The 15,952-nt window shown below is 38.2% G+C and overlaps 2 protein-coding genes across 2 annotated transcripts; both read left to right on the top strand.

Annotated features, from left to right (window-relative positions):
* Positions 1–1,201: 1,201 nt before the first annotated feature.
* ppp1r3ab (protein phosphatase 1, regulatory subunit 3Ab) lies at positions 1,202–3,756 on the top strand. Its single transcript, XM_043228450.1, has 4 exons — positions 1,202–2,049; positions 2,281–2,333; positions 2,418–2,476; positions 3,280–3,756. Exons 1-4 carry the CDS (start codon positions 1,283–1,285, stop codon positions 3,754–3,756), a joined length of 1,356 nt encoding a protein of 451 aa, XP_043084385.1. The 5' UTR covers positions 1,202–1,282.
* A 4,644-nt stretch (positions 3,757–8,400) lies between these two features.
* bmt2 (base methyltransferase of 25S rRNA 2 homolog) lies at positions 8,401–15,854 on the top strand. Its single transcript, XM_043228317.1, has 5 exons — positions 8,401–8,631; positions 11,030–11,171; positions 11,250–11,378; positions 11,478–11,592; positions 12,892–15,854. The coding sequence occupies exons 1-5, from the start codon at positions 8,493–8,495 to the stop codon at positions 13,519–13,521; spliced, it is 1,155 nt and encodes a 384-aa protein (XP_043084252.1). The 5' UTR covers positions 8,401–8,492; the 3' UTR covers positions 13,522–15,854.
* The last annotated feature ends 98 nt before the right edge of the window (positions 15,855–15,952 follow it).

Here is a 15,952-nt window from a genome sequence, read left to right as displayed (position 1 = left end):
TAGGGAAAAATTCCTCAATGTACCTCTAGATGGAGGTAACATGAAAGAGAGTAAGGCTTTGGCAAACAAGTCTAGAGGCAAGAATATGTTGGATCTCAACTGGTTTGCAAGCCATAGGAATTATACTTTTAAATATACTTTTCCTATACTGTATCTTTTGTGTCCAAATAGTTTAATAAAGGTATTTCAAAGCAGCACAGCCTGTGCTTCCTGAAAGTTGTACCACTATTATGGTTAATGAAAGGTTCATATTTTGGTTTTGGGAGTCAACAACGGGTTGACATACTGTACATGCAAGGTCAGACAACACTTTCATTGTCTTAAAATATACATTTGTTTTTACCTTACTTGCTCAACGACTCAAATATCAACTTGCTAATGTTTTGTGTTGACGTCACCATGAAACGGCTTAGGAGTCTTTTTAAATATGACTCGTTTCAATGATTCAGAGTTGACTTTTCCTTTTGAGAGTAATAAATAACTTTATGCACGGTGCACTTTCAGGTTTAAAACTTTGCAGGATGCTTTAATTTACTTTTGTTGAGCTCTGATACACACTACATGAAAGGTCATTTTCAAAAATCAATAACAGGGGCACTTTAAGCAAACCGAGTAGTGGTTTTCATGCCCGGCCAAGCTTCCTTTTTCTGTTCCAAAATATTGGTCTGTTACAAATATTGACCAAGTTTTATTTCACCAGTGATAATCAAAAGAAAGGGTTTGGTAATGAATAAGTCATTTTGAGAAATTTTACCCTATTTTATTATATGAAAACTTATTGCATAAACAGCAATTTACACATATATCTAGAAATGACCACAAATCCAAACCTTTAAAACATACACAGAAAACATAACATGCTGAAACAATGACTTGGCATTTGCACAACTGACTCGAATGATTTAAGAGATTATCTAAAATTACAATTCTGTCATAATTTACTCCAAAAAAAAAAAAAAAAAAAAGGCATCAAGGCAAACAAAGTGAGCAATCAGAGTGATGATAGGATTTTCCCTTTAATCGTCTCATTAAAGACATTGACACATATATTTGCTGTGTCTTTGTATGCATAACAATGTTATGTTGTTTGAAGCGTGCCTCTAACAGATTTTTTCATGGGTCCCCTGAGCTCTGACTGCATAGCTCGAGTTGTTTCTGCCCTAAATATAGAGTTGGCTTTTCCCTACAATGTCAAATGTAACTTGATTCCATAAGTTAAGTCACAGCACGTCAGTTGCTGGCTGACCAGCTGAGTTCCTCTCACTCTGTTCCACACTGCTTGATGGAGTCTGTGGGAGTGCTATGCAGCTCCACTGGGGCCGGCTCCAACCTATTGAGCTTGCCGGCATCCTGCCCCTGGGAAGAGGATGAGGAGTCACTGGGTCTGGAAGGAATCAAGCCCAAATCTTCACCTATACCGAGACGACGGAGTTCATCGTCCTCCGATGACTTCCTGCCGCCCCCTTCCAGCAGCCGAAGAGTGTCCTTTGCTGACGCCTTCGGTTTGAATCTTGTTTCGGTGAAACAGTTTGATGCTTGGGGAGTAACTGACCCATCGGGCTCTCTGGAGAGTGACTTGAATGAAGACAAGGAGTATTACATGGTTCCTCTCTTCACGCTTCCACAGAGCTCTGAGGAGCTAATTTTGCGAGTTCACGAGCAGAAGATAGAACTGGAAAGTTTGGAGTTGCATTCTGGGACCACCACCCTAAGAGGAATCGTTCGTGTGCTGAATATTAGCTTTGATAAGACGGTCTACGTACGTACCTCTTTAGATTCATGGAAAAGTCATTTTGATCTGTTGGCAGAGTACGTACCTGGGTCAAACAGCGGTGGGACGGATTGTTTCTCCTTCAAACTTACACTAGTACCCCCATTTGTAGAAGAGGGCACTAGAGTCGACTTCTGTTTGCGATATGAAACAACTTTAGGCACTTTTTGGGCAAATAACAATGAAAAGAACTACTCTCTGTTTTGTTGTGAGAAAATCAAGGAGAAACCTCAAAATGAGAGTGAAAACAGAAGAAAAAGCTGTCTGAAAACAACCAGGTGAGACGTCTGCTGCATGAACAGTAATGAATTCCAAAATAAATATATATATTACTGTACTTTTATCAATTTTATCAATAATACATACTAAAAGACTTGATAACAATTGAGAGTTTTTAAAAGTGAGTGACCTTAAAACTACTACATTATAGTGGAACTCAATGAAATATGCAACAGTATACATATTGCCTTTCCCCCAGTTCTTAATTTTATAATTGTATAATTTTCCAGCTCAAATGTCTCAGATTCGACTGTTTCAGCAACAAACAATGAAGAATGTCATGGTAATTAACCTCCTGAAAATGACTTACAATTAGTTTCGGAAATACTGTAGAATTCTGATAAATACATATGTTTTGTTTCCTCAGATGTACATATAAATTCTGGATCTCAAAACTCTGAGAAGCTTGAAAGCAAGGAATTAGTGGTGAGTTCTAAATTTTACCAAACATTCAACTACTATCAACTAATTGTGTGTTTTAATGAAACAATGCATTTTAGTACAAATGATATAGTGACAACAATTTTCTAAATTGTGCTGTGACACTGCCTGCTCTCTCTGAATGTCATGCAGTTACTGATGTTGGGCTTTGACAAGTGTTAGTGTAACATTACAGTATGTACTGTCCCAAACAAGACACATGATAGGTCATGCTGTTCAGGGTCACTCTGAGACCACCATGTTATGTTGTTAAAAGTAACCCCAAGTCAATGGGCCTCATTCACTAAGCATGTGCGTTGTGTATGCACAAACGTTTTTTTGCGTATGAAGCTGCATTTGAATGTTTTCACAAACAAATCATGCTTCATTAAAGCTTCCATAGAAAAATATATTCTGAATGTAAAAAAATGTATAGGAACAGCTGAAAGTAAGCATATGCAAAAATCACACTCTGGCCAATTTTAAGCTATATAATCCATACGTTACGATAGTAGTTATGTATTATATTTAATTGTAATAAAATATGTATTTCATCACAAAAAAATATTTTTTGTCATATAACAGCAGTGTTAGACTATAGCTTGTGATGCGGTTGCCTGCTGATGAAAGCTATGTAATTGGGTTCGTATAAAATTGTTATAGTGTATAAAGTTTTATAGTTTATGAAGTGATTTTCTGTTTTAAATGTTAGAAAGATAGCCTATTTCGATTAGATCTTAAGATAAGTTATTCCTTAAATTGTACTTACCGTAAAGTATTTTTTACATCTATGTCTTTTGTAACAAAAGGAAATCAACAGAAACCGCAGCCGAAGATGCAGAAGAAAGGCTGCACGATTAGCAAAAGTCAAGGAGCACTTTGCTAAGAGGGAAGAAGAAAAGAAACAAGGGACCAAGACCAAAGAAAGGGAAGTTTCAGCAGACACCAGCATGCAGGAACATGCATCACTGCTGGAGAAGACACCATGCAGTTCTCTGTCACAACAAACTGCTCGACCACCAACGTGTAACCAAATATCACCCTCTCCAGCTGAGTCCCTTAAATCTGCTGAGTATAGTGGAGATTCCACTGAGATCATCAGCCAAGCTCTAACAGAAGATGAAGAAGACAACATAATCCACTCCAAGACTAATTTATCCACAGCAAACACAAGTTTACCCCTGGAAGTCTCCATCAGTTGTCATGAATCAATTGCATGCTCTGCTTCTGAGGTCTTGGAAGACATCCAACATATACAGAGTGCGTTAATGACCAAACAGTTTTGATCAATCAGGCTGTTCCTGTATGCCAAAATCCTGACTTGTCTGTTTGCAAAAATGTTGAAAAAGCATGGATGGACTTTGAGAAGGATGCTAAGCAAAGAATTACAAGTTTGGCACCAACCTCTAAGATGCACGAGGACATGAATACTAGCGATGGGAAACCAAAAGAGGATGTGAGTTTGAAAACTAATTCAGAGCCTCAGCTTCGCTCCCACGGCTTCACATTTGGGACCATTGTAGCCCCGCTTTACCATCAGGTTTTTAAAAGCATGGAAAGAGAAAAAAAAGACTTCTTTCCGAAAGCTTTAGATAGGTCATCTGGGGAACTAGAGGATGAGAGTCGAAGATCGGTCACAGCCCCTGAGACCACATACATTTGGCCAGAGTCTTGCATATCTACAAAACAGACAGTAGATGATATTAATGTTGGGGTCTGCAAAGAATCAACAGAAAAGAACTCACAACTTACAGTGAAGCCAGCCAAAACTACTGTTTCTGAGCCAAATAAGAGTAAGCATGTTAAAAACGCAGAAGCTTCTTACAATCAAAATGATTGTACCAGTTGTACAGAATACCCAAGAGATATCACATTTACTAAAACAAATGCTCCAAAAGTTACATCCGGGCAGTCAGATCCTCCACTAGGAGAAGTTTCAACAGTGTGCACAGTCACACTAGCTTTGACTGAATGCTCTAACCATGATGATCCTTGCCAAAGTCTGTGTTTATTTCCCCAACAAGGACCAGAACCTTTAGTCACTGCAAATCAAACAATAGAGTTGGATGCTTACAGCCCACCTGAACAGATTCATCCATCATCACCCACAACAGTTTTGAAAACTTTATCATGTTTGGATAATCAGAGGGCCTGTATAAAACCTGAAGAGTCACAAAACCAGGAGGACACTGCAATTATCAACACCAAAGAGAAGAATATATCCCAACAAACAGAATATTCAATCAGCACTTCTTGCTTTCTAGCCCAAGCTCCAGAGGACCCCAAAAGAATCACTTTGGGTTATTCTGATGATAAATTAGAGCCTGATTGCTGTAAGATGAGATCAAGCACCGAAAAACATGAAGAACTTTCTCACTTTGCAATCACTATGCCAACAGAACCATATACAGAAGTGGAGAACAAACAGGTAAATATGAGTGATACTTTGGAGAGCTACCAAATGAATGAAAAAGAAGAACAAATGCTTGTGGGTTTTTCTTCACAGACTTCAGAGATAGAGAGCACCAACATTATTTGTTTTGATGCTGAGGACAACACATTTGTGATTAAAGAGATGGAAGAAATTCACAAAATGAATAATTATGAAAGCCTGGAAGAGCGAGAAGGGGGAAATGGAAATCGAATTAAGCAGATGGAGAAGCAGAAACAAAATAAAGAGGAGAAAGACCAAGAACCAGAAGAACAAGAAGGTGCAGAAGAAACACATGAAAGTAAAGGAGGAATAAATAGCATTGAAGATGAGTTGAAATACATAGATGATGAAGAGGACCTGGATGCAATGGAATCTGAGAAGGAAAAGAAACAACAAGCAGATGCAGATGATCTGCTTATTCTTGATCAAGATTCAGAAGAACGGAAGCAGATCATTAGTACCAGCACTGTTGGATCATTACCACATCATATTGACGTAAAAGAAATAGAAAGTCTTGGTAAGTACTCTGAAAAAGAGGACATTCACGTCAACTGTGAATTAGAGATCTGTGGGGAAACTGCTAAATCTTGTCAAGAATCATCTCAAAAGAGTGATACTGAACTCAGTGGAAGTATGCAAGCTATGGAGAATGATTGGAGCCTCATTGAATTTATTGATGAAGATGAGAATGTGTCATGTGAAAGTGTGAAAAGTGACAGAGAAACTGATATGCTGGAAAACAGCGAATGCCTGGCAAAAGACCCAGTGGACAGAGATCTGGAAAACGTCGAAGACAGTACCTCAACAGAATCGCAGATAGATGACGAGATGGAGCTGTACCTGAGCGGACTGAGGAATTCACAACAGTCAGTATTCAGAGAAGGTGCAATGAGTGGAAGCTACTGCAAAAGACCCTCCTTGAGCCGAGGGAGGCCCTTGCCTTCAATCTCAGAGTCTATTGACGAGGACCAGCTGAACAGTTCCCAAGAGGATTTAACAAATATGGAGAACATGGAGCTGGAGAGGGCTACATTGGATACGAATGAACATGTCATTGGACGTAATGTCTTGTGGTGGAAAGAGTTTCTATCTTATGCCAATATGTCAAGGATGGTTGGATACTCATCTTTGCTGATAGTGTTTTTGGTCGCAGCATATTATTATGACTTCATTGCATGTTTTGCCTTATATGTTATTACAGTGTATTGGCTATTTCACCAAGGGGAGGAAGAACCACTGAAAAGCTCTCAGAAAGGTGAAAGAGGACTGCAGTAAATATGATTTACTTACAAATACAATACTTAGAATTTTGGAATCCCAATTTTGTTTTACACAAGGATTTGCTGTACAACAGAACTGAATTGTGTGTGGTTATTTATCACACAAATGTGCAGAACATGATTATAACATGACTTCTGTAGAATAATGGATTATGAATAAACATTAATTTGCCATTTGGCAATCCCAATGCTCTTTAAATGAGATTATATGGGCTCTATATATGAAAAGTTTATTTGCAAAAGTAAAGATTCCATTTTTTAAATTCCATTTTTTTTAAATAATTTTAGCTATTCTATTTACCTAATCAAAACAGCCCAAATGTAATTTTATTGAGATTAATTGGAAAGTACAATGGAAAAAATTATTTAAAAAAATATATATATTAAAATATTTAAAAATAAAAATAAAATACCGTTATCTGTGTTTGCAAAGGAACATTTAATATGTAGAAATGGTTGGGTTCTGCGCTAATGGTGCCTGGTACAGTGATGTTTAAAGACCACTGAAAAATTTGACAGATTACAGAGGATTAGTTTTGAAACAAGTTTTTTGAAACAAGGCTTTTGCTTCACAAGGAGAGAGGTGTCATATAACACAGGTGTGTAAACAGTATGAATAAACCATGTAAAACAAACCATAACTTCCATGATTGTGCACTCGAAATAGATAAGATTTATGGATTTTTTCCCCTTTGTGGTGTCTGTAAATTTGCTTTGTCCAATCAAAAGAGTATTTTATTATAATTCAATATTGTGCACCTGTTATTGTTTCAAGTTGTCTTTATCTTGTCCATTTATTGTTAGACATAATTCATGGAACTGGCTTTCAATGAACAAACAGATGAACTATGATCTCATCTCCATTAGTCTCGGCAGTTCACAGAAATAAATCTGACCACAGATCTCTCCAAGTAGACTCCTTTTTTAGCTCTAGATATTTTAAGAATGTTTCAATTGCTTCTGGCCATACAGAGAAAGTCGGTGGGGTCCTTAGCAACGTCAGATCTAAATGACTTGAAAAAGGTACAGTAATTAATAAATTTTTTTAAATTATTATTTTTTTTTAAATATTGTCTTTTGTGTGCCATCAAAGAATGTATACACGTGTCACTGTAAATTACATCATTTTCACCTTTGCAACACTATAATTTTATTGCTAGGTCAATGACTGCATATCGATAAAGTGATAAAATAAATGTAGTTCATGGGGGAGGAGTTTGTGCAGATGAGCATGGTAAATATTACGGGATTATCACTCTCTCTAAATGGGATGGAACTACTTGATGACATTTTCAAACCCAAGGGGACACACAATGGCACGCATTGTGGCTCTGGGTTTGTTAACGCACCACAGGCTTGTGATAATATGCTTACATGTATGATTTACAGTTTTCAAAATGTTAAAAAGTTCACCTAAATTCACCTCATATATCTTTCCTCTAAATTGGCAACAGCATTAACATCACAATGGACGTCATTTTTAGGGTAATACATATCGATTCATCTACTGCAAAATAACTAGATTTAACGCCATAATAATTAGTTGAGTTTACACGTAACGTTGTACTTGTTATTGATGTATTGAATTGTATTCATGTTTACTTTGGAATTTAATTCTTAACATATATTGGCAAACCAAAATTTATTGTGTAAAAATGTAGAAAAAATGTTAATATACAAATGGCATGTCAATAACACACACACACACACACACACACACACACACACACACACACACACACACACACACACACACACACACACATATATATATATATATATATATATATATATATATATATATATATATATATATGAGTAGTTGAAGTATTGATGTGTTATTGACATGTTTATATTGTTATTAACATTATTATTAACGTCATTATGGTTATTATTTATGATTAAATAAAATTAATTACAGTGATATTTAAAGTAATAATTAAATTATTTATATTGTATTGTTATATATTGATATATATATAATGATGTTAATATTTTAATAATAATAATGACGTTAATAATAATTATAATTATAATAATTATAATTATAATAATAATTATAATAATGATAACAATTACTATTTTTGTTATTATTATTAGGATTAAATAAATTATCAAAACGAACGCTTCAGAGAGTTTGATTTGAGTTTGGGGCGTTTCGTGCTCAGCGTTCACAGATTGGACGCTCACTTCCGGCACATTCTCCGGAGAGGCGCAATCAGACTGCGCGTTTTAGCGGTGCGTGCGTGCGTGCGTGCGTGCTGACGGCCCGACGGAGCCGGTGCGCCGGTAGCCTCAGTGCTGTACTATGGACCTGCGGAGCAGCGCTGAGACAGAGCCGGACCTCTCCGTCGCCACGGAGCTGCGGTGCAGGAAGCAGGAGCAGGAGAAGCTGTCGGGGGTGGTGAAGAGCGTGCACCGAAAACTCCGCAGGAAATACATCGAAGGTACTGCCCGAGATGCGTAGCTGTGTAGCCTAGCCTAGACCTGCTTCTGTAGTCTGGCCTGATCAGAGATGCGGACGTTTAAACGCCTGGACAACCGCCGTGAACCTACGAGAACGCACGTCGAGTTATTATACGATGTAAACTCGTGTTGCGTGACTGTTGACATGAACTCAATTTCGTACTTGGCTCGTTTTGGAAAGCGCTGGCTGTGGCTCAAAACCTAGTGAGCTGCCTGCATACACAGGATTTCGGGTCATTTCAGTAGAACATTTCAACACGACGTTCCAAACGCCCTAAATAACGTTGTCTAGGTAGGCGGCACATTAGGTACTGAAACATTATTGTCGTTATAGTCTAGTCAGCAAGCCTGTGCGGGGTCCTTCATCTGTTCCTGTTTTGCTCTCCATTGATCCGACGGCTTTGTTTGAAAGCATAAACAATTTTTTAATTCTCTTTAGGGAAGAAAAAGGCAATAAAGCGAGGATCTTTGAGCGCGAAACTTCCTGAATTATGTGCACTGGATGCGTACAGGTGACAAGTGTGCTGCTCTAAAAGCTTTAGTGTCGTGTTCACTGTCAATTATTTATACATTTATTGTTTAACACCTTTCTTATCTAATGACCTAATACACCTATGACACATAAGGGTCAGCTGACCAATGTTTTGCGTGTCTACTTGTTGGGGATGGTGTAGTTATTTTATGAAATAATTTTATATATATATATATATATATATATATATATATATATATATATATATATATATATACATATATATACATATAAAAAAATCATGTTTACTGTTGACATTTGGTTTATGGATAAATATATTAAAATAACAAAGTGAGTGGTAAGTGAACCGAATTTAGCAGTCAAGAAGATTTAGAGCTGACCTCACTTGTATTGGTTTCAGTGTGATTGTGTTACGTGATTATGAGCACTTGTGTAAATCTGGATTTTTTTTTTTTAGTTGCTCAATCTTTAGTACACTAGCTTCTCCCCTCGGTTATCTTTCTTATTAGAGATTTTAGCATGTTCTTTATTTTAACGTGCACCTAAAAAGAAGAATCTTTACCGACAGTGTTGAGACTTATCTTTATCTTTATCTGCATCCAATCCTTTTTTGGCAGACTTAAAGGTCTTGGCCTTCTCCGCCCTATGTAGACAACCATGCATCCAAACATACAACACTGTCATCATTAATCTGTTGAAATGAGACTAAAATTATTTAGAAACTTTTATTTACCTTTTGTGCAAAAGTGATTAATCCAAATCTTGTCACCATGTAATTTCACCATATTAAAAAAGCATGATGACAGCATTGAAAATGTGTGTGTGTGTGTGTGTGTATATGTGTGTATAGATATAGATATAGATATAATTAGTTGTATATTATTTTTATTTCATTTTTGTTAGTTCATATTTTCTTACGTTGAAGGGACCCTTCAAAAATGTAAACTTTCAGCAAGTTTTCCAGAAATGTCTCAAAATATCTTCTTTGATGTTCCACAGAAAAAAAAGTGAAAGAAATGAGGGTGAGTAATTAGTGAGTAAAATGAGTCTTATTGTGTCTGATGAAGTCCCGAAAAACAATGCGTGCGCATTTTTAAAAAGCATATAAAATCATCACCTTGAGAACTCTAAGACAAACAGGCCCAGTCTTTTTTTTTAAATGATAGAGATAATTGACTGTGAGAATGATGTTACATTTCTTGTTACGGTCTTGCACTGCAGTGAGCTTCATCCAAGACGGATATCATGACAGAGATTATGAAATGTTATATTTTAGCCTGCAATCAGTTGCACCCGGAGGGCGCAGAACTTAATATAAAACACCGTCTGACTTTAAATGTGTTGTTGAGTTGCTTATGGTTCAGACTAGCTTTATCGACTCTTCCCCCGAGAGGGACGGGCAGCGCTATAAATCCCACACACAGTAGTCTATTCACTAGACCCCGTGATGGGTTAATAAGGAAGGCGTGATCTGGTCTTCTTGGCATTGTACAGCAGTATTCACATGTAACGGCGCTGCAGTCTCTTCCCTTCTTGTCTTATTCTCTAAATCTGATAAGGCCTGTATTTTCCATTCAGTCATGGGACGGCTCAGTTTTTGTCAGGTCTTGCCCTCCTTGTCACCGGCTTCATCAGCAAGTTTGTGAACTGTGTGTGAATCAGCACAAACGCTTTGATCGTACGGTGCTTTTGGGCTCGGCGACGTTGTCGGCGAAATCGGAGCGTGTTTCGCGAGCCGTCCGAGGCTACGGTCTTCGGAACCGAAATTTACAGGAAGTGCAACATCAGCTGACTTCACAGCAGGCTTTGTGAAAAAATGTCCGCTTAGTTACGCCACGCGAAAGCATCGATTATGATTCTACGCTCCTCTGTCTTTTCGGCTGCAGTGGGAGATTTCGAGAAAATATGGCGTGAGCATTGCGAAGACGAGCAGACTCTCAGCGAGTATGCCATGGCCATGAAGAACTTGGCCGACAACCACTGGGCAAATAAATGCGAGGGCGAGGGACGCATCGAGTGGTGCCGCAGGTATGAGTGCTAATGGTTTGAATTTTACACCGAATAGCCGATTTGGTATTTATTGCTGTTAAATCTCTCTCGTCGCAGTGTTTGTCAGGAGTACTTCCAGGATGGAGGGATGAGGCGAGTGTTGGAGAAGGACGAGAAGAGCGCCAGGCATGCTGCGGCTGGGAATAACGCATCCCCGAACTCTCCGCCGCAATCATCCTCTTCAAGGTGCCCTTGAATGACATTAACGCTGCAAACCCACACATGTAGAAGATTGCATTGAGTTCATTGACTAAATCAGCTTTTTTATTCGTGCCTTGGTAACAGCTCATCGTTCCAGCTTGGGAGGATACGGCTGCTGGATGTGGGCAGCTGTTTCAATCCCTTTCTGAAGTTTGACGAGTTTCTGACTGTTGGCATCGACATTGTGCCAGCAGTAGAGGTTTGTGTTTATTGAAGTTTTGTGAGACTGACTTGGCACTTGGGCACTGCTGCGCGACCGGCATCTGAGTTTGAATCATGCATTGAGGGTCTTACCTGCTCTCAGCCCCCATCTCTATCGCTTCCTGACAGCTCTGTTCTGTTCAATCATATTGCCAAAATGGCAAAAAAGATACTAAAAATTATTTTTTTGGCATCAATTTCAAAAACTGTTTAATAAAAAGATAGTACAAACATGCCGGCAATTAAATATTTTATGCTAAGCAGAGTTGCATATTTTTCAGAAATACTGTAAAAACATGATTATTGTGAAATATTATTACAATTTAAAATCTGTTTATTTTAAAATGCATTTTATTTCTGTGATGTAAAGCTGAAACTCCAGTCTTCAGTGTCACATTATCCTTAAAAATAATTAATATGCAAGAAACATTTCTTTTCAGCGTTGAATAGTTGTGCTGCATCAATTTTTGTGGAAAACATGATGCGTTTTTAATTTTTTTTATTACTAAAAACAGCATTTATATTAAATATAAATATGTATTAAAAATGGCAAAAAATGTCTTGACTGTCATTTTTATTAATTACATTTTTTTATTTATTTTTTTTATTGTGGTATAATGATTACACCACATTTTATAGTAATTAAAATGATAGGTTAATAAAGCTAGGTTAATAAATCAATAAAGAATTGATTCATGGATGGATTTCCGAAATTTTCCGAAAGCATTGCAATTTTACAGCAGATGGTGCTCTACTCTAGTTTTATCCTCATACTTAAATGTTGATAGAGTGCTTGTGTGTTTGCCCGATTTATGCATGATGTTCAATGCTTTTATGACATGAGTTTAATGTAAACATTAGATGCTTTTTGTTGATATAAATTGCTTCTATTGCCTACCTCATTTGTACGTCGCTTTGGATAAAAGCGTCTGCTAAATGACTAAATGTAAATGTAAACACAGTCCACTGTGCACACCCTTGTAATTCGCTTATTTACAAATTTTTTTTATTGATGTATCATTTTCGCTTCAAGTGCGTAAGGCTTTGGAAACGAGCAGTAGGATGCAGTGACATCTGCTGTTCAAAACGAAGCTCAGAATCGTTTCCAGAGAAATCGCAATGCATCCTTAGAGATTCAGAATCGATCCTGCATCCATTTATCATCACAGCCTTAGATATTACTATATAATACATAAATTGATACCCTTTATTGGACGCTTTTTCTGTCGTTGACTAATTTGACCTGTTCTGCTAAGCTAAATGTTTCCGATTTTTTTGTTCCTCTTTATGGTTACAGAGCGTCTACAAATGCGATTTTCTCAACCTGCAGCTGCAGCAGCCTCTGCAGCTGGCCAGCGACGCCTTGGATGCCTTCCTGCGGCAGCTGCGCGGCCCCATCGACGCTTTACCTGCCCAGCTCTTTCACGTGGTCGTCTTCTCCCTGCTTCTCTCCTACTTCCCCTCGCCCTACCAGCGCTGGCTCTGCTGCAAGAAAGCACACGAACTCCTGACCCTGAACGGCCTGCTCCTCATCATCACCCCCGACTCCTCCCACCAGGGCCGGCACGCGCTGATGATGCGCAGCTGGCGGGTTGCCGTGGAGTCTCTGGGCTTCAAGCGCTACAAGTACGTCAAGTTCTCCCACATGCACCTGATTGCTTTCCGCAAGGTTTCGCCCACCACCAGCAGCGACCTGGTCAGCCGCAACTACCCGGAGATGCTTTACATCCCGCAGGACTTCAACACGCTCGACGAGGACGGATTCGCAGATTGCTACGAAGCTCCGCGCTCCGATTTCGAAGACGACCAGTTGGCTTGTAGCTTCGCGGAATTGCCAGACACGCCGTACGATTCGGACTCGGGCGAGAGCCAGAGCAGCTCGGCCCCCTTCCACGAGCTGGAAGACCCTATTTTGCTGCAGAGCTGAGCTTGTTTACTGTTTCTCTCCATGTTTAGTACCTTACCTTCGTGCTGCCAAAATTGCTCCGCTGCGTTTGTGTACTCGACCCCTTTTTAAGAAGCAAAAAGTTTGCACAGAGTGAATGAGGACGTTTAAGCGGGCGTTGATTTTTAAGAGCGTGCAAGACATCCTTTTGAACACAGACGTACACACTAAACAATCTTAACTAAGATATAGCAGTGATGTGGTTTTGTAACAGAAGCAGCTGAGTGATTTCAGGTCGAGGATGATTATGCTCACTTTGGCTGTTTTCTCATTTTTAGAATGACTGGACAAACCTTTTCAGACTAGCTTTACTTATAGCTTAGGCATAGTTATCGTCGGTGTCAAAAGATCCAACTTTTTGGTCAGTTAACATACCGTTTCAGACTTTTTCAGCTGTGTTTCGTAAGGGTAAGGGTAGTTCGCCCAAAAATGTCACTTCAAAAAATGTATGACGTCCGTCTTCTCTGAAATGCGTATATTTTGAAAAAGTCTTGTAATTTTATCCATACAAAGTCAATGTAATTTTTTAGTTATAATGAAACTTAGTGGGGTCCAAAATGACCTCATTGAGTTACGTTGTTACTAAAAGATACATTGAAATTAAATTTACAGTCAAATTTGTTTTGCACCCCATTGACTTCCACTGTAAGAACAAAAACGTTAAAGTAAAAGGAAATTAGTACTGTTGTGGAAAATGGTGGTGAACATATGGTGACAGAATTTTCCATTTTTGCGTGAACTATCCAGTGGTTTGATTCTTAGCAAGTTTTCACTGGACATTTTAGATGGCGATTTCAGCCATCGTCTGTTCTCTAACGACTTTTTGAAATAGCCTTTATCAATGATGTTCGTAGCATTTTAAGTGTCTGCAGAACTTGTGCGTGTTTGGTTACGTGACATTGTAACTGTGAATGTGGATTTCTCGCTTCAACTAGGTACAAATCATGCAAAGTAGTCATAGTTTTTTCAGAACAAACAATCTTGCAGGTGACCGGATTGGATGCATGCGTTGTGGCAACATGTTTCTAATCAGTGATCAAATGGCCTGAAAGTAGCTGCGTGTCTGCCTTCGTTTTTGTTTTAACCGCTATTATAACTAGTAATATCCGATTACTTGTCAGTAGTATGAAACAGGTTAGATTTCTCTGCATTTCGCCATAATGTGACTTTGAGTAGTATGATTGTTTACTATTGAGTGTTTGCTCTCGAAAACCTCCGGTTGCTTTAAATCTACTTCCTGTATCGTTTTCTGGTGTTTATCCCATTGACTTTTTCAGTACATTATTTTAGTTTCCCGCTTTCAGTTACAAAATAAAGCTTTTTAGGTACAAAAGCGTGAACAGTACTCTGCCAAATGTCGATTTAAAAGTACTACAAAAAGATTGTTGCGTATCACTGTACGTTTTTAGCTTCTGTGTGTGTAACTGCAGAACTTGCAGCTTTTTTTAATTCACTCCAGGTTCTTAAAAACACTATTTTGACTGTCCAAGCACATATTTGCACGTTTCCGATAGCACCCGTCGTGGGGTTGGCAAAATATCGATATTGGCATCAGCACTTCATTAGAATAGCAATACGTTCATAATCATTAACGGTCAAAAATGCCCCATATCACAGTAACCTGGCAGTTCTATTGAGTGACTGATATTAGGCACTGTTTTCTATTGTACATTTGGTAAACCTAATGATGTGAGAAAATGCTGTGATGGGTCTTTACTTTGAAAGAGCGCGTGAGATGTACGTTGGGGATCTGTTGAGGTATCTATGTGAGGTTTTGGTGTTAGGCACTTTAGATGCGTTTTAGGGGTGCCAAAAATAAGTGTGGAAAGATTTGAAATGGTGATAGAATTCAGTATGTAATCAGGAAAAAAAAAAATCCTCCTCAAGGTGCCTTCAAACCCAAATTGTATTTTTGCATTTGTGATTATATAGACTGGATTCAAGAAAAGGCTACTGATTGTCATAAGAAACTCTCCTCTCCTACATATACAGTATACTTTTAGAAAATTAACCAGCTCTTGGGAAAAAAAATTGTGATATACTGCCCTGTTAGCAATAGCAGTTAAAGGCTTTCCTCAGTCTGTACTCGATTTATAAATTTAAGAAAAAAAAAAAGCTTTGTATTAAATAGTTTACTTGGTGGTGTGTTCAGATATTCACATATCAAATGTCTTCGTCTTCCCCAGACTCTAATCCACTGTTTGCATGATTGATTTTCTTTATCAGTGTTACGATGGTTGACTCCCACAGAACCGGATTATTTGTGAGGAATATTGTTATTCATCTTTTATAAATAAACGTTTTTTGTTGCCTTCTCTCTGGTCTTTCATTTGCCTATAGCAAGTCACTTTAAATGTGTTACAGCTATTCATACAAGATCATGTGTGTTTCGTATCTGACAGAGCACATTTTT

This window comes from Puntigrus tetrazona, chromosome 25, assembly GCF_018831695.1.
Source record: "Puntigrus tetrazona isolate hp1 chromosome 25, ASM1883169v1, whole genome shotgun sequence".
In the NCBI taxonomy this organism is placed as follows: domain Eukaryota; kingdom Metazoa; phylum Chordata; class Actinopteri; order Cypriniformes; family Cyprinidae; genus Puntigrus; species Puntigrus tetrazona.
Note: the sequence above shows the minus strand (reverse complement) of the source record. Positions and strands in the feature narration are given on the sequence as shown.